Genomic DNA, 23,498 nt, shown 5'->3' with positions numbered 1-23,498 from the left:
TAAGAAAATGAGACCAAATATATTTCTCATCACTGTTGCAGGTTTTAATAACTTCAACAAGAAAGAAGGATAGACTAAGGTTTAAAGGTCTAGGCTGAAACTTGAGGCATCTGGTTCACTTCTCAATCTGGCACTGGCTTTCAGGGTACATATATTTTAAGATGCTGGGACATTCCTACACTAAATTTTGTACAGCCTAATTCATCATACAGCATGTCTCCATGCTGGCTGCTGAGATACCTAGGCTTTCACACACACAGATGTCACAAGCAGATGCAGTAGAACAGAACACAGACACTCACTTGGCCTTGATCTCCATGTACCTCAGCTATCTCAGAAGGAACAACAATAATATTCCTCTTTCCACCACTTGCTCCCAGGTATGTTTACAAACACTGATTTATGATGAAGAGGCAAGGGCCTCTAAGTGAGCTCTAATCCCTCACTGCAGCCCCATCAGCAGTCTTGGGCCAAGCACTTGTTTGATCACATGGTGAGGGATAACTCCCAACTTTCCTAGCAGCCTTATAAACTTAGAGGCTGAGGTCTCTGGAGGAAGTTTTGGGGCATTTAAATGGGGTTTCCATGTGCCTATCTGACATCCTCCTTTAAGGCACAACCTTTTTGGCCAATTGTGCAAACATAGGTGACTGTTCTGGTAAGGGGAGACAGGCAGGGAGTTTGCTTAGCTGTCACCCCTGGAATGGAATCTGTAACTTTGTGGCATTAACTCTTCCAAAGAAGATTACCTATAGTCAGATATTGGTACCAAACTTTCTTCCCAGTGATGCTTCTTTTTTATCCTCTTTTGAATTAATAAAAATGTGCTTCAGTTTGATGTTTCTCCAATGCTAAACGACCTTTGCTTCCTCAAAAATGTGAAGGCAGTAATCTCTTTTTACTTTCAATTGGATTAAATTCAACAGAGAGCTTGGGAACCCATCTTCTCTGCAGCATTGTCTCTTATCAGAAAACAGCTTAATCGTGAAAGACATCATGTACCTCAGCTTCATGCTTTACGCTGACTCAGGCTAGATCCCATTACAAGGTGGAGTGTGAGGAGAGAGTTCTTTTCACTAATAGATTCTTTGCTTAATCTTACTCCTTCTTATTTTCTTTCCTCTTTCTGTTTGCTTATTTTCTAGGACTGTGGTGGCCTCCTGTCTGAAGGGGACAATCAGGGCTGTTACCCTCTGGACGGGCACATCCTTTGCAAGACCTGCAACTCTGCTCGGATCCAGGCTCTGACTGCCAAGGCCAGCACTGATCTCTGAGTATCAACTGTGACCCTCCCCAAGATGCCCATCGGGGGATATTGCACAAGCTTTGCATGATTTCTTTCCAGGCTAGGGTCTGAATCTCTATTTAAAAAAAAAAAAAAAAAAAGGAAAACTGGAAGGCCTTGGAACAAGAGGGCACTTTGAGAGGCCATGTTCAGACTGCCCGTGACAAGCATCTAATTTAGACACAACTGTTCAAGAGGGCAGTGAGTCAGAACAGCTGCTGTATCTGCAGCTGATGGAGTTAAGTGGTCACAGCAGCTAAGTTACATGCCTGTAGAAGGAGGTCTGAACATGGTCCTGCCTATGTTTGTGTTTGATTCCTGTCTCTTAAGAAGTACATGAAGGTAGAAGGTGAAGGATGACTGAGCTAGTTATTTCCCCCAAGTTATTTTGAGAACCTGGCCGGCTCTCATTGAAGTCATGGGGAGGTTCCCTTTGCCTTTAATAGGATCTGTGTCACCAGCAGAAGTAGCTCCACTGCCCTAGGTGTGAGAGCAGACCCAGCATTAACACAAACAGTGCAACTGCAACTGTAGTGCACCTGAGTGTAGGTGTGACCTTGTATCCCTGGGACACAGATTTGTTATTTCTTAGGCCCTTACTTGTCTCCATTCCCTTCCAGTTCAATAGGGTTTTTTCTTTTACTCATGAAATTTTACTTTGCTATTGCATAAATTTATTCAGTAGTGATGCTTCCAATTCACAATGTATGAGCAATCACAGAAAGATGTGAGCTTGCACACTATACACTACACACACACACACACACACACACACAACATGCTTTTGATTTACCAGAGGCATAAGCCGGTCATGGCACTGGAAATACGTTTCTAAAATCCCAGTGGTTAAAAAAACCCAAAATTACTGCATAGAACTGCAGTGCAAAGCGATGCTCAAAAAAATCTTACACCACTCTGTCATACACCCCTTCTAGTGGGACCACTGGCAGTGTTGGTCTCTGGGTAAACATTTAAGCAATAGAATCTTGTTCCACCTCCTGTTATTGCAATGGGAGGATTTTCCTTCAACCATAACAGGGATTGACTCAAGCCTTAGGATGATATTAATTTCTCTGATGTTAACACACATGATCTGAAGTTCTCATTAAAAAAAATCAAGGATCTTTTTTCAACAGCAGCAAAAAAGACCCTTCTAAATACATGCTGTTGTTCAGTTTTTATCTTAAGAAAGCTAAAGAAGGTATTAAACCCTTCACTATGCCATTCTAGAAAGTAAGCATCTTTTTTCCTCTTCTGTTTTCATCCCAGCCACTTATAACTTGTCTCTGGTGAAATTCATGGCAGTAGAGTGCTAGGCCAGCAGCAGCATTTTCATTTTTGGTCCAGAATTAATACATATGCCAAGGTAAATAAAAACTGGATGCAGATAATCTTTTTTTGATGTAATAGTGGTTGGTTTTTTTTTTAGTTAGGTTAATTAAAAAAAAATCAAAAAATTAGAAATCCACAGCACACTGAGCAGCTATAATATTCTTGTTCATGAAACCCATAATAACTAAGGTGCAAATTACATAGTGAGGGAGTAATTTTCATATCACTGAATTGACATTAATATCTTATTTGCAGATGTAATCAAAGAAAATACCTTTCTTTGCACTTAAATTAAGAAGCAGAACTGAAACAGTTTCAGGCTGATTGACCATATAAGTGTCAAACTGGCACTTTTCAAGAGTAAGTTATAAGAATTTTTTTCATGCTCCCACTGAAAAACAATAAGAAATGTGGTGCTTTCACCTTTATATGAGATTTCTATTGTAGAGAATGATTATATCTACTAATGCTGAAAAGTTAGATGAGCTGGAACGACAGGAAACAAAGAGGAAAAATTGTGATGTGATACTGCAGCTCCTGCAAATGGTGCCTTTCCTTTCAGTTTAGCACTAACCTTTATGGAAGAGCACTGAAATTCAATAGCTTCAGCTATGTACAGTAAATTCAAATACAGAAATACCAGTCTGAAACCTCTTGTTACTTACATGGTTTATATGTTGGCAAACTCCACAGTGTCAGGGAAGTTTCCCAAAATTCACAGCTTAAAATGAATCCTTCTTTGTAGAAGGGTGGCATCATTGAGCAAAAGAAGTCCTTCACCAGCATAGAGGCTGTGCTGAAGCAGTTTGCCTTTTTATACTGGATTTCTACCCTGGCATTCAAAAATTTTACTGCCTCAGACATAAACAGATTTTTTTGGCACCCTGGCTCATGCCAGGTTCCACCTGGGCTGCTGCTCCCTGAACCCGTGGCATGTAAGATCCTTCTGAGCTCGCTTTTTTACACACAGTCTGCACCACCACCCATCAAAAAAAGCTTGCAAATATTGAGGAAATATAGTTTGAACTAACCCTACTAAAACACAGGAGGTCAGTGCTGGGACTGATAACACTGTTGTATCCTTGTTGAGGATTTTGCATCTCTACAAGCACAAGTCAGGATGTGATACACTCAGATGCAGAATAAGCCATTTGGGAGGCAGCAAACCTAGCTCTGATCTTCCTTACCCTTCCTAGCGTTAAATCAAGTGGCTGATGAGACTCTTCTGAATAACACTGGGGTAATTGATGGAAAGAAGCTGTTGTGCCTTCCAGCAGAATGTGGCTTAGACCAAGGATGACTCAAGTCCAGAGCCTTTGGGCTTTTTATGGCTCTGCCATAGGCTGGACTGGAGCAAGTCATATGGCTTCTTGTCTTCCACCGTCTGCATGAGAGAGCTTCTTTCCAATTTCCCAGACACATTTTGGGAATTAAACTAGTCACAGATTGGTCCAAACTGCTGATTTTTGGAGTTCTATTTTCTCTTTCCAGAAAAGCTTACTGGTATGTAGGTTTGGGCTTCCAGCTCATTTCAAAGCACAGGGCCAGCCAGGAGATCTAGATCTAGATCTCTGTTATTAGGGTGCTGTTGTGAGTTGGGGTGGCATGCAGGGAGGTAAGAGTCAAACTTTTCAAGCATTAAATACTCCATGGATGAAATATGATTGACAAAGATTGAGCAGTGTTGATATTTGAGGTACTGTGGCAAGTTTTTAGAGCTGACACATCTGTGAAAAGGTACTGTGATGGGGGAGTTTTTTCACCCCAAAACACCAAAGCCATCTGCCTGTTGGAAGGAGTGAGTGTTCGAAACAGTCTTCTTTATCTTCTGTGGTTTTGCCTTTTAAAATTCCTATAAATCTATTTGAAAAATATTGTATGTACATCACAGAGGCTCTCATCACCCACATGGGTTTGGAAATCTCCCCTCTGATGCTTCAGGATTTAATTAGGAAATTCTGGTGGACGTATCTCAATTGCACTGCAATTAAGAACCACTGGGATATTGCTTCATCACCATATTTATCACATACTTTTAATATATCCTGTTTATCTGTTCCAAAGAAGGAGTCTTTTTGCCAAAGAGCCCTTGCTTTTCTTAAGGTGGACTTAGCCATGACAAAAATTCACATCTTCTGTGGCTGTGGTAATGTCCAAACTGTTCCTTTCAGAAAGAATTGGAAGATCACACAGACATTTCTGTTCAATTCTTCAGTTTCTGCTTATGCTCCTTTGTCCTTGTCTAGCATTTGTTGGCAAGTAAGGCCTGATCCCATGATTTGTGTGGCCACGCAGGCCTCAGGATCAGGTTCTAATTTAGCAAAATATTTAAGTTCTGGCGTTAGTTTAAGCACAGACTTAAAGCCATTGCGTGGTGTGACGTAAGCCATTAACACTAGACTGATTCTGCATCACCTGATCATACAGATTTGATCTGGCTAGGATGTGAGCACAGTCAAATTTCTGTCAAATTACCCAGAACATATGAAATGGCTTCTGTGTCACCCTTATGCTCTCGCTGCAGGAGAGCCGCCTGGCTGGTGGCTGATCGAATGTAACATTTGGATGACAGGAGGGTGAGGTATTACAAGATGAGTGCTTTGTGTTAGGTGACTGTGGCACCTTCCATATGGCACAAGTAGCCCTACAGCCAGGTTTACTGTATCTTTGAGGGATGGCTTTAAAACTGTCTACTTAAACTTTCTCCAGAAGATTGGGTTGCCTTGGTTACAGCCCAATCCTTAAGCATATCCCCAAGGCTAACGCTCCTATTTTGTGAATGTGGTTCGTTTTATTGTCATTTTAATCACTGAACATTGCTTTTAAGAACAGAAAACAACACCATTTTTTTAGTGTATCTGATAATGCACCTTTAATTTGGGGGTTTGTTTTTTGGTTTTTTTTAATATTTTAATTCTGAGATTTTTATCATGGCTGCAAAACACTCGGGTAATGATTGAATCATAGAGGTATGGAAGCACCAAAGTGTTCATCACAGTGAACTCTACATAATAGCATTCATCCTGATGGCAGGAGTGAGGCTTTCGCAAGACACAGGCCTTAAGTTGACTTTCTGCTTATCAGCAAAATGTGCCTGAGAAGAAAGAGAAAAAAAAGTGTCTTAAAAGAAATGGTGGTTGTTAAAGAGAATATGCAACAAGTCACTCTGAAGTCTCTTTGGACCTGTTACAGCTGCTGACTGGCCATGGTTAGTGAAGCATGACTTAGGTTTGATAAATGCTGTTTTGATTTGAGAAAGTCTGGCAGGCAAGGGATAACAGGACCCAGGAGAAGGTTCTTGGGGGAAATTCTGTGTCTTTGCCCTCCATCAGCATCAGATATAAATGTTAGACACCTGGTGCTTCAGCTGAATGACTCAGAAAGGGTTTGAGTTTGTAAGTGGTTTCTGTTGATATGTGGTTCCTACAGTTGGTTCATCATGTTGATTTGCAATTTGTTCACTAAGCTGGGTTGACAACACCTCATACAGATTTCAGTGCTGCAAGTCATGGCTATCAGGAGGGAGGGCTGCTGAAGAACCTCACCATGGTGAAATTCCCATGAGTAAACACTAGTGATGGTACCTGAGTGTTTGTTGTGGAAGGAGAGCAGGAACTACTCAGTAGCCTAGAAGTTAATAAAGTACAAATGAGGAGAGCTGTAAGAACACTATTTCCAGTTGGAGCTGGTTGCAGTTTTTACACTAAATTACATGATATCAGAAAGACTGTTTTTAGTGAGAAATTCTCTCTTTTGCAATGTTACCCACAACATTTTTTGTTTGTTTTTTTTTTCTCTTGTGATTAAAATCATACTGAATTTTTATCTAAGTAAATTTCAGAATTGTTAACAAATATTTTCATTTCTCAAATCCCCATGTCTTCTTTCAGTTTTTTTGAGTAGTTCTTGGGTTTCTTCTGCTGGTAATTTAAAGTTTCTGTGACAGTTTTGAAAACTTCTTTGGATAAAAATTTTGCTTAAAAACAAGCACATCTTCTTGGGAAATGATTCAATATTGGACCTAGTGAAATAAAAAAAAAGCTTTGAATCTTCTCACGAGATATTTTTTCCCTATTTTTAACCAGTTTTGCTAATTTTGAAGTCACTATTTCCTTTGTTAGAACAATCCAAATAATGTGACTCTTCTCAAAATAACAGTTTTATTTCTGTGTGGTTCATTTTTCTTTCCCATCTTCAAGCTGTGGAGTGGCTGGCTATGGGGACCGCCAGTGTCTTTTTCTGTGGCAATTGCAGTTTTCTTCTTTGTTTTTATCTTGGGGTTTTTTGTTTGGGTTTTTTTTCCCCCTGAAATTACTGAAGAATATAAGCACATTATGGCAACTGCCATGGAGATCAAGAGATACTGATTGAACTTCATCTCCACATACCTTTCTGGGCTCGGGAATGGCATTTCTCCTTAGACATTTCTAGAAATATTACCTGGCTTCCTCAGCATTTCAAGTTTGAGTTTGCAACAGTCGATTGTCGGACTGGCATTTGGAGCCTGAAAGAAAATAGACTTTACACCTGTGAAATTATTACATTCATCCAGCATCTAAAAATCTAATAGAAAAAAGATTACCTTGGTAAGTTTCCTGGTGGACATTGGGAACAACTTTTACTTCAACCTGAACATTTTCTGCTGAGATCTGAAAAAACTAAGCTCCACACTCTCTGGCATATGCACATGCACATAAAGTGGTTGTGGGGCTATAACTGAGTAGAGATACAGGCTGCAATATTGAGTAGTGCTACTTATACCTCACTGGGCTTTACTCCTGACTACGTGTCCCTGGTCTCTTTGGCTTCATGGTACATGTGGAAGCAACAGAGTTCATCATGAGTAGCAAGAGCATTCAGTTCCAACATTTTTATTTTTTTTTAAATTTTGTTATTTGTCCACTTTTTTCAACCTACCAGGATATTTTAGAGACTGAGGAAAGAAACAGAAGCCCCAGGTTTTGTAATTATCATTGCATTACTAGGGGTTAGAGACCCTCCCTGGGAACATCACACTTGGGGTGTCTCTGCCTTCCCGCCTCTGCCTCCCTTTGTCCACAAGCCACTCTCTTACCCACTTTTTCCATTTCCTCAACGTGCACTCATCTTTGCAGTGAAGATGGTTTGTTACTTGCTTCACCGAGGTATTGCGAGTCTTAGTTAGTAGTTGGAAAAACTTTTTCAGATCTTTAATCAAGTAGTTTTGTGTGTCCTTAGTATCAGTGGCCTGCCATATGGATATCAAAGAAAATTGTTATAATTATTGCTTTTAAAATTATTATGAAATTGTGCCTTACTTTTTCAGTCATATTTAACCATGTAATTTAGAACCACATGATTGCAGGGATTTACCATGAAGAAATATGTTTGAAGGATAGTTTGTTTTTTAATATTTTTTTTGTCCATAAATGAATTTATTAGCTTATCCTTTTTTATTTTTTCCTCCAGTTTTATTCCTTTAACATGTTTGTGTAAAAGGGCAGCCTGAATTTGCATTTGTGAGAGACAGAAGATTTTATTTGGTCTTGTATGTAGAGCTTTCATTTTCTTTTATGTTCCTTCAGGAAAATTCCTCTCTGCCCAATTACTCATGCTGAGATGTCTTTAAATGCAGGCTGACCAGTAAGGGTTTTTTGTTGTTGTTTAATTTAGTGTGTGGTTTGCTTTGTGGTTGTGGTTTTTCTTTTAATTAACCAGATATTGAGTGCTGGGGAGGCATTGCACATTAATGCAGAACGTTAATGCTAATTTTCATAGAAAAGACAAAATTAGAGTCTTTCCCTGTCTCCAGTGTAGTTTTGTTACTGCTCTGTGTACAACACTAATATTAAGCCAGACTGTAAAGGCTAAATACTCAGAGTGACCTACTTCCATTCACCAGCAAGAATCCTTTGTCAGCTGACTCCTGTTTGTTTGTTCATTTTTAAATGTCGGATTACAGAACGAGCATCTCCTAAAGATGAAAGAAAACAGTGTTTTCATGTGCAGGAAATTTGGGGTTGCAGTAACAGAACATTTTCTTTGTGAATTTGGATGTCGTGGTGTTTTAAGCTCCTGCCTGGAGCCTAAATCAATTTGGCCTCTCATCCAGTTCATCTAACTGGTGCTCCTAAAAGGCTGCAGCCCTGCAAAAGCTCATGCAGCATTTTTGGCTGCTTTCCCTTGCTCCCATTTGGTACATATTTGCACAATTTAACTGAGCTTTTCTTTCTGCTGAAGGTCAGATGCAAGCGATACGAAACACTAAACTTTATAAACAAGCAAAGCCATTTCAACCGCAGCATTTTGGACTAGAATGGATTTTTAGGTGGCGCTCTGTCTGCTGGCCTTTGGAGAGGGGATCCTGAAACTACAGTGGACTGGAACAGGATGCAAAGCCACAAGCCTTGTTTTTTTTAATAAACTACTTACTGTAATCCAGCTACACAGTTTCAACCTCACACTTCAGAAGAAGCTTCCAGTAGCTATGCATGTACAGGCACTTTCTCTTACAGAAAGTGAAACTTTCCCAACCAGAGTAAATTTAACCTATTGCATAAGATGCTGGAAGGTTTTTTTTCCTTGAGATTCTCACTGTAACCTCTGTGTGTAAAGGATGAATAGCTTTCTTTTTCCCTCTTTTTTTTTTTTTTCTGACAAGATTAGATGTTGCATATTGATGAGCTAGCATTTCAAAGGTCCGTGGGGCTTTGGAACGTATTAAGAATCTCTGAAGTTTAATATTCACCATGTTTTAAATATTCAGAAGGAAAAATCTGCATAAAATGGCTTTTGATAAATACGTTCTAGGGATTCTTTCTATCTTACACAGGCGTTGTGGGGATTGTGGCTGTGCCAGTTTTGTTCCAAAGTGTCTTTTGTTTCAGTGTTTCAGGACCATTTTGGTTCCATTTGTGTGCCCAGTGCCTGTACTGAAGTCTGTTATGGTTTCTACTGGAACTGTACAGCAGTCAGGTGGATGTGACTAAGAAAAGCCTCAGCTGAGCATCAGAACTCCCGAGGATCTGCTTGGTGCCTCCCCTCCTTACAATGCCTGGGCACATCCAGCCTGTTTCTGTGCCTGCTTCTCATGATGCGGATTGGGATCAGTCCATTGGTCAGGCCTAGCTGAGATCTTTCTACAGAGGTCCTCCACAGGAGTTGGGATTTGAGAATGGAAAGGGCAAGATCCTGGGTGCAGGACCAAAGCAAGGTATCATTTGATGCAACTCTGATCTCACAGGGCAGTTTCCCCTTCCTTGCATGTCTGTTTAGTGAGAGTCTCAGCAGTAAAAAAAGTGCCTTTAGGAGAAATCCTCCCTCGGGTATGCTCCACTTCCCATGCTCTTGAAAATCTGATTCAAGCTTTAGATGAGGAGGATCAGTTGTGGGCTGCAAAGACACAGCTACTGTGCGGTATCATTAGTGCATTGCCTTACCCTTGACGTCCCATGGTACATCCCATGGTGTTGCAGGACAGTTGCTTTGGTCCTTCTCACACACAACCTTGACTTTGTCATTCCAGTCCCTGTTGAATCAACGCCTGGTACTTGTTCTCAGGACCGCTCTGGCTCGGGCCAAGGGCATCTCGTGCCTCTATGCAAAAGATGGTGCTTTCAGGTTTTAACTTACAAATAATGCAGGCCTTTCAAACTCACCTTTCCCCTCTCGTGTATTCTTGACAGAAGTAGGATTTTAAATATTTCATAGCATTATTCTTTCTTGTTCCTTTTTGCCAGATGCCTTGAAAACATTGTCAGATTACGATCTGGGGGGGATCAGGAAGGATCGGTTTCCTTTCCTTCTTGATTGCATGGTGTAGGTTTGCAATGAGGGTTTTGTCCTTTTTTCTTTATTTTTTTTTTTTTTTTTTTAGTCTTACAGAACAGATGCCTTCAGTTTATGCAGAGAAAGATTGTCTATGATTAGAGCTAATCCAGGATGGCAGGATTGGACCCCCACAGTGAAAGCTAGAGAAGTGATTGCAAAAGTATTCTGTTTCTCCTTTATTAATTGCACAGGAAGTTTCCACCGAAGGCTCATGTGGCCCAACTGGCCTATGTAATAAGTAGCAGGGCCTGTAATTACAGTCTGTCTTCTGATACTATCTGTGCTCTGACTTTCTAGGCACTACAGTTCTATTTACATCTTGGTCTTTGTCACCTTTTAAATTTTTGATTGGTCACTAAGGGAAGGAGAGCACGAGCTGTGAGCCCTGTGGAGGTGCAGTGAGTATAAACGAGGGAATCCTCCTCCTTCTCAGGTATCCGTCTGATTTGGGACAGGGAACAGAGCATGAGGAGCGGGGGGGATTTTGCCAGCCATGCAGCAGTGGAGGCAGGCTGTGTGCCAACTGGGTATCTTTCAAGATCTCAGAGTCTTTGTAGGACTGGAAATTTGAACCTGTTACAGGTCTTAACTAGTGTACTCTCCTGTGAGGGAATTTAACAGCATTTCTTTGCTCAAAGCAGTTTCTACAGGATTTGACCTTTTTTCTCTATAAGATTCAAGATTTTATCATTGCAAAGAGATCCTTCCCCATATGACATGAGGAGGGAGATGGCTTTTGGCATCATGCAGAGAAGCTGGGTTAGAAACCCTGGTATCAATGTGTAAAGCAAGAGTAACTTGAGTTGGAGGGGGAAGGCAGTGATTTACATGTGGTTCAGTACCAAGTTCACCAGCTCTGAGCACCAGTGAGCACAGCCTCAAGCAGATGAACTTGATGGGGTGTCAGTCCTGAGATCTGGAAGTAAGCAGTAAACAGTCTCCTCATGGAAGTGGAAGTGTTTGATGCTGGTCACTTTGGCAGTAATCTCCTGTCTCTTTGGAAACGTGCACTAAAGTTAGGGTAAAGCTACAGAATGGTGCTACCCAGTCTTTTTCTTCAAGGCAGACTCTCAGTGCTAGGTTTGATTAAGAGGAGTGAAAGCCATTGGGCAAATACTGTACTCTATGCCAAAAAAAAATTAACAATCCACTATGGATACTTTTAGTGTCCATTAAAGTGTTACGCAAATTGTCCCTTTTCTGCAGCTTGCACTGTTATTTCATTATTTTTAGCCTGACTTCTGTTTAAAAAAAACTCCTCAATTATTTTTTAATTTTTTGTAACTCTGCTTCTAAGAAAGTTGATACTTTAAAGGAAAAAAAAAACTTAGTTTCAAACATGGGTTTTTCAGGCTTCGAAATTAATAATTTCTACACCTGACCCAGTTCCTGCAGCTGCCAAAAAAGAAAAGAGAAAGCTATTTAAATTTCTCATAGAACCATTTATCTCTTAAAATATGCCAAGGCAATTTGAGGTGGGGGTGGAGACTCAGCTATTTATCTCAGCAGCTTGATTTTTCTCTTTATGTTTCTAACTGTCAGGGGGAAAAAACCGGTAGGAAGCTATTCTTGGGCTATTATTGATGTATTGTGTTGCCATTATGCAGGATGTCTGCTTTGCTATATACGGAAGGACATTAATAATAGCCATCTCCCCTGCCCCCACCCTCGGTTCCTCTTTGGGAAGATATGGTTTAACTGGAGCATCTGCTGTGTTCAAATTGCTGCTCCTTCCTCCCCTTCCCCCAGTTCATTCCCAAACTAGTTTTAGGAACCAGGGCTAAGGGAATAAGGAGACAGATTATATTTGCCGTTTTTCTGCCTACTTCTGTGGTCGCTCCAGGCAAATAATTTTCATGCCGTGTACCTGTCTACCCTCTTCCTTCCCATGTATTGCCCCTGCTTTCATTTTAAGTTCATCAGTGCAAAGGAGAAATGCTTTCTTGCTGTCTTTTTCTCACAAGGGCTGGCTGACAGAACAGGCTCAGCAACAGACCTCTGATTTGTTATTACCCAGCATTTCATATACAGAAACATCAGTTTCATTGTTTCCCATTAGTAGGAAAACGTATTCCCGTTCCCATCCCTCCTGCCCCAGGTTTAAAACATTTTTTGAGACTTTGAAGGGTCCTTCTGCTTGTTTAAAGACTTGGATGCTTGTTTTATTTTTGGAAGCAGAGTGTGTGGTGAGCAGGAATAGTTTAATGTTTAAAAAACAGCTCCAGTTCAGCATTCCCCTAGAATGCGGGAAGTTCTGTCTCCGCAGGTCTGTGCCAGCAGCATGACAGCCTGGAGAGCAAAGCCAACTTGAATAGGAAAAAGAACTGGCCTGCCCCATTTCATCTGTGAGAAGAGAGAGGTGAAAATAATAAATGTGGCAAAACATAAAGGGCAGAATTGCTCTGATACTTTTTTAATGGCTGTTCCTACATCTCCTGCTAATTCTGTTCCATAGAAACTTTGCTTATTCAGCATTTTTGGTAATCAGGACCACGTGCTTTTCAATGGTATCATTTTTACTTGTCATTTGTTGAGTCTTAGTCTTGCCTTGGTCCCCATGGGCTTTGGAGCCACTTTGGTTTGGGCACTGAGTGAAAAGTTAGGAGCTCTGTCTAGGAAAGCTTACCTAGAATTTAGAACCAGAAAATGTGATCAGAATATCTTCCAGTTCTGATATAGAGGAGTTTTCAGAATTGGAATCCTACATGGGAGGAATGCCTTCAGTGGGGGAAGTGCTTAGATTTCAAAATGAAAGGGAGATGACCATTCAGTGTAGTTTTGTGTTGCTTTTATATTCTTCCTTGGTGGTGGCCAAGGAGAAAAATTACACACTCTGAAGTGTTCCCTAAACTAGAGCAGAGCCCAGCATCTCCTCTGCAGCACTCGCTACAGCTTTCCACACTGCTGCAGCATGGGAGTGAGGAAAGCCTGCTAACAGAGCAAGGTCCACCTCATCCTCTCCATGGCCAGCACTGCTCCCCATGGTGAGTCTGCATCCAGCCTAGGCCTTGATCCTGCCTTCCTAGTGCAAGTATTTTGCCAGAATCAGCTGTTTTCTCCCTGCCATTAGCTATGGGACTGTGTGCAATGATGAGGATTTGCAGAGAAGGAGAAGATCCTGTTCCAATTAGGCTGCCTTTGTGCTAATGTTTCATTCAGGGCTGTATGAGATAAGAGCAGTTTGCACTGAAATGCACAGCCGGAGGTTGTAGTTTGCGTTTCAACCGTGTTGAGGTGGTGCCCATTGAAAATACAGAACTGGGGAACTTTTTTTTGCATCTGCCAGTGCTTTACTGACAGCTCTGTGTGGGCTGGAAAGCCATTTCAGTTTGGCAAATGGACATTTTGTGCCTTGTCTCCAGAGTCTGATCTAGTTCTTTGCTTTATCCACTTAAAAAGTAGTATTTCTAATGTGCCTAATGCTTAAGTAGCTAAGCATCTCGGCAGAACAAGCAGCAAGGTGACGAATAGGTTACTGACAGAGCTGCCTTTACAAAAAATGTATTTCAATTGCTTCAATGTGTGCCTTTTCAGAGACCTGCCGTGCTCCTTTATGGGCAGCAGAGAAACAGCCCTAGTGCTGAGCAGGGATGGAAACTAGGAGGATGATGGAGAAGAGAAACAAGAGGTTAATGTTGAGCATCTGTTCTGTATTGGGATAAACAAAGCAATGGTCTATCCCATCAGCATGTCTTGTCATCTTGCTTAACACACCCTGTTGTCTCGTAGGCAACTGTTCTGTAGCAGAGGTACTTAGGTATATCTCCTCAAATATCTCTGTCTTATCAGAACTCTAGAGTCATTCATATCTGCAGAATTTATTCACTTAATATTGTCTCTTATAAGCTCTCCATCATTCATTTTTTAAATAATATTAAAAGAGAAAATTTCAAGGTGAACCAAAGGCTGGGTGTTTGATTGGTGCTACTGTATTAAAAAGGCTGATATGCTCTTACTTTCAATCCTCAAAATCATGTTTAGCAAACTTTTCCCTGCTGTGATCAGAGAGGAAATGCAAGGTATATTGGAAATTCAAGGTGTATTAAAAATGCAGAAAAGGGAAAGATTTGATGTTTTGATGCTCCGTACTGCACCCCTGTGACCTCCTCTGTTGTCCCTCTGGAGAGTGAGAAATGAGTATTGGTAGAGGTATGGGCAGAGCAAAATAATGCTTGGACTTTCTCTCATGGTCTTGCTAGAAAGGATCTCCCTTAGTGAGACTTCAACTTCCTTAAAGGTCCTTTACTTTCCTGTGCTACAGCTTGTACTGTCAGAGAGACTGGAGAGCAGCTTCCAGTGCCTTCCCTCCAGTGAGTCAAATGAGAGACCTGGAGTACTAATTCTGTAGTTCTAGTAACGACACTTTCCAGCCCAGAACAAAGAGCAGAGGTTCTTCATGTGTCAGAGCCCAATCTCTCACACTGGCTTTACCTGTGGGCTGATACAAGGGGGTCTGAACCACACACAGGTCATTCCAGAGGGATTCTTCTTGGCTAAGTGCCCCATGGAGACACCCTCAAAGGCTGGGAGATTGACTTAGCTCTTTCAGACTGCAAGGAGGAAGTGCCCCCAGGAACGTATTTGTCCTACATAGCTGCTATGCTTTGACCTATCCCTGCCAGTTGAAGACCTGTCTGCTTGAGGGTTCACCAGCAGTGATCTTTATTGGATGTGCAGTAAATCACAGTGGGTGGCTAGGCCAGGTTTGAATGGTGTTTCAGCTTTATGGTAGTTGTTGGCGTAGCCCTTGAGATGGAGAAGGTTTTGCGTTGTGGCCTTTGTTGCAATTGAGAGGGGAGCGTGACTGGCCACGCTTCTCCTTGTCCTGCATCAGCAGACAGAGGCTCTCAGTGGTATGGGAAGCATCTTCCTTTTAAATGTGAATCTCTAGCCTAGTTATCTGGGCAAGGAGGGGGCACAAGGAAGCATTCCCTATATGAGGAATGCCTGCTGCTGCACACTCTATGCCCTCAGATCCTAATGAAGTAACATTACTTGAGATTTTAGGACTGGTCTCCTGTCTGTCAGAGCTTGGGGGTACCAGAGCTTTACTCCTTGCTGAGCAAAAGCACTACCCAAGTCTGTGAGGGGCCTAATCCTGCTGCCATTGGAATTTTCCTGAATCCTGTGAGTTGCTGAGTGCACCTCCTGTGAGCTGCTGAGTAGTCTCCCTTGTCATTGAACCCATCAGGCCACTTGTCTCCCTCACTGGCTTCTTCTGTAGGGCTTTGAGGGCACTCAGGAAATGCAATCAGCACCTTACAGGATTGATCTGCTAGGCAATAAATGAAGTTTTTTCTCTGGTAACTTGTGTGCATGAATTAAAAATCATTTATTCCAATTTGTTCTGAGGACAGATGCAGCATATACACATTTTCTATATTTATAAATATATATAGATATATATATTTTGTTCTCGGCTAGTTACCTCTTCTAAACTGCAATTTTCAGAGCAACCGGCATATATTTTTTATTCAACACTTAAAATGACTTTTTACAGTAAGAGAATGAAAGCTATTTTAAGCATGTGTTTTCTGTATTTTTATTATGCATTATCCAATTATATTGAGATGTATTTTCCTCTTGCTCTGCTCTTTCAGTTGTTATCCTTTTTATCAGTTATGCTTTTCAAATGTTTTGTAAGGGAAAATAAATATGCAAAATGGCCAGATGCCTTTTTTCTTTGCAGAAGAAGTATCACAAATGCTTTTTTATTACATTTTACCAATCCAATAAACTCCTTATAAATTTCATTTTTGTTTGCTAGTGTGTGAAATTATTTTTTCAAGTTGAATGGTATTTAACTGTCTCCCAACCTCCACCTGCAATTATACTTCATATCCTCCATATCTCTCTCTCTTTTTTTAGGTTCAAAATTTTATTGTGTGGCTCCTCAACGTACTCAATTCAAGAGCCTGTTTCGCTGTTGGGTGAAGTAAGGATGCCAGAAATGTGTCTCAAAAGAGGCCACCCCCTGTTGTACTGGCCATCTTTTGACAAATTTTGCACTGTTCCTAAAAATGTGTGCCTTTGCAGTGAAGAACACTCCATTCCTAAATCATGCAGTAATCTGATTATATGGGACAGTTGCCTACAAGTGTTCTCAAATTTGCGTAGTGATTGATTGACAGCAGAGCCAAGCACCTTCCTTTGCAGCTGAATGGAGGAACATTGTTCAAACTATTATGGGGAGAGTAGAAAGAAGTCTGGTTAGCAAAGCCTGTCTCTTCTAGAAAGTTATTTCTAGGCTGTCATTGCAGTAACTAATCAGGATTGTTCCCAGTCTAGTCCATTCTGCTTCAAAAATATCACTGATCAGCACAGAGCCTGACCTTCACCTCTCCAGTCAGAGACCCTGACGCAGCACCAAACCGTCACCAAACATTTTCCCTGACCGAAATGCTTCAAGTGATGGGGAATCCAGTGTATCCCGGTAAGCTTTTCCAAAAATACATGCTAAATATCTGCACTCTGCTTATAGCCACTGTTTTTCTACCCTTTCTATCCTTGGACCTTTTTATAAAAGCCCTTTTCTCTGAGAAATCTCCTGCTGCACAGACTGTGTTCAAGGTAGGATTCATCTTGAACTCTACCAGCCTGGAAACCAGCTTTGTTATCCAAGGTGGCCCTCCAGTCAGTGGAGAAGGTCTGTCAACTTTTCTTTAGGTGAGCCTCTGAGACAGGTTTGGTTTGTGTCTTTAAGGGTTAAATGAGATGAATACTGTCCTCCCTTATCAGCAAAAGTGATTACCTTTGAACAGTCTTTCAGAGTTGTAGAAAGATCACAAGGCACACAGTACAGCTAAACCCATTCCCCGTTTGCCACTCCCAAGAAAATTTTATCTAGTGTGGCCTTGAAGACATCTGCGGATAGAGGTCCCACAACCTCCCTTGGCAGTCCACTCCACAGCGGTGCTGTCTTCACCTTTGGACAGTCTTTCCTACTGTCCAAACTAAATATTCTTGGCTGCAAATTAAATCCTATCCTTACTTTTCCACCGCCAGGGAACATGAAGGACTTCTTTAGTAGGTTATATATTGTCAGGGGATGCTTTGTTAGCCATGGAAGGAGGCACAGGCAGCAGTTTCACTCCCAGTTCCTCCTCCCTTTCCCCAGGGGACTTTAGGAAGGGCCTGTGTTCTCCCTCAGGAAAGGACAAGCTCTGCAGCTTGTTCCTACAGGACACAGGAGTCTGACAGGCTTTGTCTTGGCAGTAAAGGGAGTGTGATGGTGTGGGCTTTCAAGTCTATTCAAACTGCTATATAGTTTTCCAAACTCGATATTATTACTTCCTTTATAGCACAAGGTACTTTTTCCTAAACTTGTTACGGTGGAAAAGTTCCAGGGATATGTTGTCCACATGCAAATCAAAATGCATTAGCAGGCCAAGGGCCAGAGGCGAGGGCCAAGGGTGGGGGAACTATTAATTCGATAGTTTGGCGCAGCTTTTCTTGCAATCAAAGACTACAAGAATCCTTTGAAGACAATGAAAGCTTTGGGAGTGAAGCGTACTAAAACCCAGATGCCAAGGGGAGCCGTCTCGGGGATGAGTGTGGGATGGAGGTAGTGTAGACTATTTGTCAGCCCCAGAGGTTGCTCTGTTGGTGGCATGAAGAAGCAGTTGGTCAAATGAAGAAGCAGTCGTACAGCTCCATTTTCCTGGTGCAGTGGCTGTTTCCAGCTGTGGCTACTGTAGATTTAACCACCTGATTTGAAAAAAGGTGGGTCTAGGGTGTTTATATCTGTGCTAACTTGCTGTGTGACTACTACTGTGCCACAAATGGAGTTTTATTACTGAGCAAGGATGACTTTTGCTTTTTAGTCAATTTTGAGAAGATTTCAGGGGCTTCCTCAGGGGTTTTCAAAGCTGGAAATAAACCTGGAAGGCTGAGGAATCTGTCCCCAGAGCTGGTCTTAGCAGGCAGTATTGGTGTTCTGGGCAGGGTTTGGAATGATAGTTTGGAAGAGAAGAGCCAGTGCAAGTAAGCTGCAGGGCTCCCTCTGTGAGAGATGGACACTTCCAAAGGGCCATTCCTTCAACACCTTTGACAGCTTCTTCATGGCAGGGTGAACTGTTTTCTGGAGATGTCTCTCTTGTGCCATTAACTGTCAAGGAGCTCTGAAAGATCAGACCAGACCTCTTCCTTTCAGACAACTGAAATTGGAGAAGATACATGGACATTGAGTGGGCCCTTTCACTGCTGTATTCCCCACAAAATGGCAAGTGGCTGCATAACACAGCACCACCGCTGCTACAAAAACAAGCAGGGAAAGAGGGGAAGAGGAGTTTGGATGGGGCTGTCAGTGTCACCTGTCACAACCTCCCAGGGTCACACAAGACAAAGTGCCACTCTGGTGACACAAAGGAGCTCCCTTCTCCCAGGAGTTCTTGTGAGGAAGACTGGGAGCTCTCTGCCTCTGGTCTGCCAGACCAGATCCAGGCAGTCCTGGTAATAGTGAGTCAGAGGACGTGAAGCCTGCGCTCCTTTTGCTGCTGCGAGTTTTTGGGGACAATGTTATATTGATACTGAATCCACTTAAAATACACAAGATCAGCCCTGGAGCGGAGCAGAGACATCGCAACTGCTTTCCAAGTGCTGAACCACCTCCAGTGTGGTGTCACCAGGAGATACACATGACACTGCTTTCCACAAGGTAAGGAAAAATAAATAAGCCCAAATCATTGCACAGCAGAATGGTCTGCTTTTTTATCTATTGTTGGTGTTGGACTGAATCTGCTGTCTTAAAGTATAAATATAAAGACGCTGCTAAATCATCACTATTTCAGCAACTAATTAAGGGGTAATGCTCATGGTGCAGCCATATATGAGGCAATAAACGGCTTTGGCGGCTGATTAAACACTGGCACCGAGGCATTTAATTACAGCGAAAGCCAATTACCATGTGCATATTCCGACACCATGGACATTACTCCTGTTCTATGACAGAACAAGGAAAGGCAATAAACCCAGCTATATAGACATATAGTACAGGACTCTCTAGCTTTGCCAAAACCGGCACCCTCCCTCTTCATTGGCTCTGAGGTGGGGGCTCAGTCTCCATATAGAAGGCTCAAAACAAAGTCCCGGAGTAAAAATTCTTTGTAATTTACAGGACTCATTTGAGGTCTAGAAACAGAGCCAAATATTGCACATCCCCCCTGCACTAAGGTGCATTTGTAGAAGATAATACTCCCACACTCAGGTAACAGGTGCATTTAAAGCCTCACCTGAGTATATTTAGCATCGATGGGCAAGTCAGTGGCACTGATGGAAGAGGTTATGTGTAGCCTTTTTTCCCTTCAGTTATTGCATTGCAGAAAGCATAATCAGTTGCAAAACACCACATGCCATTCTTCAGCTAATTAATTGATTTAAAAGCTGGAGTCTGATTTTCACAGGCTTTCAGCTCTTGCACCATCCATTTGACTTAACCAGCTCAGCACCTCTTCAAATGAAGCCCTCGCTCTCTTTAACCAGAAGTGAATTCTTCTTTTTAAAGGAGTTTCCTAGAGAAATTCTCTCTTAGAAAATCCTTGGCACGAAACCTTAGCCAGCCTTGGCATGCAAACCTGCCTCACGCTGGCATTAACAAGCCTCTTATTTAAATGTTGATGAGCTCTTTGCTGCCAGTTAGCAACGGGAAATGCAGTCTGTGTGTTAAACGAGAGCTGGGAATGACTTCCAAATACCAAAATGTTTGTTAAACTCGCGGCCCACCTCTTCCCTCCTTGGGAGTGGGAAGCTTCCCAGCAAATTGGCCCCATTTTGCACAGAAACTGCCAGGCAGGAGCAGACCACGCATCCCTCTCATTCTGTGGCCCATGTGGGAGTGCCATCAGGAGCACAGCTTCCCAGGATGCCCCATGTACCCCTGATGTGGCCATCTGCCCCAGGGGACCCTTCCCTGACCCCATTAATTAGACATGGTCTCACATTTTGGAGACAGGCTCCTCTTGCCATAGTGTGCATTTGGAGTTACTTGTGTGCCTTTAACCTCTACTGGGGCTATCACCTGGTACTGAGAGCTGATGAATTGCACCCCAAAGCCTTTCTGGACCCATTTTGTTCTCTGCAGTGCGTTATAGAAATGCCTGCCACAAGCTGATTGCAGTATTAATTGATATATTGCTTTAGCTAGACAGAACCCCCCTAAAGTTCAGCCTGAGACTCTGAGACCAGCTTCTATTTTCTTCCCATCACATGGAGACCAAATGCCTTGTGCCTCTAAATGAGGAATATCTTATGTGGTGGGTGCTCCTGGGACTCTTCCCTCTCATGGTGAATCAAAGGATGAGGTTCAAATACTAAATGCCAGGCAAGGGAGTCTCCCTGTATCCTTGTGTTACCTTTGCTGCCTTCTGAAATCAACATGTTCCCCAGCCAGGGAATGTGTAAATTCTTTTGGCTACCACTCACTTTTGGATGAATCCCAACTGCATATATATACAATGGTCGGTTTCCTCGGTGTTTGAATGAACCACAAAGGCTTTGTCTGCTATAGATGGGTGCTTTCAATCCCATTTATGGTACATTATATCAGTTTGAAATAGCATCTGCGAGGTCCTTAAACTGAACCACCATCAGATTTACAGCCACCGCAGAGGAGTTTGCAGGCTGGCTCCAGAGAGCTATGAGCAGTAACCATACTCTCCTGAAGTATTTGCTTTCTCTGCAAAGTTGACCTGAGGAAGAATGTGTTGTTCATTTGAAGATCTCAGTTTGTCCATTTATTCAGAGAACGTCTTCACTTCAGAATGTAAAGAGATTAGCTTCAGAGCTGAGAGCCAAAGACATGCCTTTTGTTATTGCAGAGCTGGTGACAGCTTCATAGATAGGGAGCTTCCCATGGTGCATCCACACATCTGCAAGGTAAAACATGAGGGATTTGAGTTGTTCAACATCATAGGATGAGCAAGGCAGTTCAGCTAAGTACAGTCTTCCTCTCAAACCTCTGCCCAGAACATGCCAGAGACCTTGTCTGAAATTCAGCGAAGAGAACAGGAAATGCATGCACTGACAAGTTTTCAGTGTTTAGTTCTCTGCTGCCTTGAAGAGCACTTGAAGCACCTTGGCAAGACTGCAACAGCAGGGATGTACCAAAAATCTCCCTCGGGAGCCTGTTCTTGGGTCACTTCCAGTCCATTGGTCACCTGTGCTCTAATCCAGGCCAAACTCAGGGGCCTTATCCCACCTACTGCCCCCACTGCAAACATCTGGGGAATGGCAGGGTTTTGTCTGTTGTCCTGGGGAAGTACAGGCAGCCAACTGAGACTAGGGAGGTTTTTCTTGATACTGTGCAGACATGGCCAGTGACAGCCCATGCCTCGGACGCTCCCTGTCTAAGTAGGCAGGACACATGAAGAGTGGGCAGCGCTGCCAACTCAAGCTGCCAGAGCCCTGTGTTTATGTGAAATTCTTGGCTTTCATTTAAAATAATAATAATCATAATAAAAAAAATCTGACCCACTCAGTTGGAAATATGATCCCTAAAGTGTCAGAAACCACAAGGCCACTCAAAAAGGCACATAATTCATATGTGTATGCTTACAGCTCTTGATTCTTAAGCCAAAATCATGGCATTTAGAGGCCCAACTCAAGACTTATGAATTCCTAGAGGCTGACAGTACCAAGTGGGGAAAGAGCAAAATTAGCACATGGGAAAAAAAAGAGTTGCCAAAGGTATGACAGCAGGTCAGTGGGAGAGCCAGTGCTTCCTCGCCCCATGTACCACCGCATTGCCTGGCCTTCTTCCCCAAAGGACACTAAGAGTCCTTAAAGCAATCCTGACTATTTTAGTCTTTTGTTTCCATCTTCCTTTTGATGGTGTTATTTTCAGCAACACACAGATCTTGCAGCATCCTGCTGCTCCCCATAGGATGTTGTTCCATCTCTGGGGCTCATGGCCATGGTACTGTGTGCTGATGACAGCTGTGGGAGTTTGCAGTAGCTTAACATTTGCATGCCATGAATATGCAGTTCTGATCATGGCCCAGTTCTCCATGCAGGCAGCCTGTGCGTGTTTGCCAGGGACAGCAGCATCCTGCATGTGTCTAGATCCCAGGAGACACCAGTTTCTGGAATCTTGGGTGGCATCATTGTGTATGCTTGGCTGTTTATAATCACAAACACCTGGATAGACAGCTTTCTGTTAAGTACCCTGGGAAATCTGGGTTGGCTTTTAATCACAGCAAAAATCAGGGTCTTCCTGGTTAAGCAGCAATCATCCCTACCTGAGCCTTTTCCAGGATCTGATTTCTGCCTATGAGCAGAGCACAGAAACCTCCCAGCACACAGCACAGTGCTGGCCAAGGGCACAGCCTGCCAGTGGCTCCTCTCCCTGTCACACTGACTTCTAATTTCTGTTTACACCAGCACAATGTCAAAAATCACAGCAGCAGCTCTGGCGGAAGGTGAGTCTGTTAGAACGGAGGTGTCGCTTCCTCTGCTGAGGCCTCTCTAATAACGCCAAGATGCTTTTCTAACTAATTAATTACAGGGCTTTGGCTGAGTTGCTTTGATGATTCCCATCTTCCTGCTGCTGCTCTGCAATCAGCACTACTTGCAGTGCTGTTCAGAGCAACACTGATGCCATCAGAGCAGACGGATGAGCGATATGGGGCAGGGGGGATAATTTTTGTAAGCCAGACATATCGTGAGATGCTTGACTTTCTGCTCTCTGATGTACTTTCCTAGAGAAGAGGATAAGGTAGCTCAAGCAGGCCTTTAGCCCTGAGCAAGATTGCTGTCTCAAGGGAAAAGCTTATGCAGAGTGTAAATAGGTCTCACCTTCTCATTAAAAAGCCATAAGGTCCTCAGGGTCCAGCTTACATGCTCATCCAATTCACTTGGTAGATCAGAAAAAACTGAAGCTACAGTTTGGAAACTTTGCTACTGGACCTTGAATATCGAGACTGGCTCTAGATGGAAGGGTCTGATCAGAGTCAGTTCTCCAGCCCACCTGTTAGTTATGCTCTGTTAGCACAGGTCCGTAGTAAATGGCCTCCTATGCTTGTATAAAGCAAAAACTTGGGTCCAAATACTTATAGACTCAGTAGACAGAGGGTACAGG

At 42.6% G+C, this 23,498-nt stretch overlaps 1 protein-coding gene across 1 annotated transcript in view; it reads left to right on the top strand.

Annotated features, from left to right (window-relative positions):
- Positions 1 to 5,481, top strand: part of LOC113987753 (LIM domain containing preferred translocation partner in lipoma) — a 322,953-nt gene extending 317,472 nt beyond the window's left edge. Inside the window, exon 14 of the mRNA XM_039378007.1 lies at positions 1,146 to 5,481. Within this exon, the coding sequence (XP_039233941.1) occupies positions 1,146 to 1,274 (129 nt within the window). The 3' untranslated portion in view covers positions 1,275 to 5,481. The remainder of the gene's footprint in view (positions 1 to 1,145) is intronic.
- Positions 5,482 to 23,498: the final 18,017 nt, after the last annotated feature.

This window comes from Pipra filicauda, unplaced genomic scaffold (assembly GCF_003945595.2).
Source record: "Pipra filicauda isolate LSUMZ 115617 unplaced genomic scaffold, ASM394559v2 scaffold98_size3848907_pilon, whole genome shotgun sequence".
Lineage (NCBI taxonomy): Eukaryota > Metazoa > Chordata > Aves > Passeriformes > Pipridae > Pipra > Pipra filicauda.
Note: the sequence above shows the minus strand (reverse complement) of the source record. Positions and strands in the feature narration are given on the sequence as shown.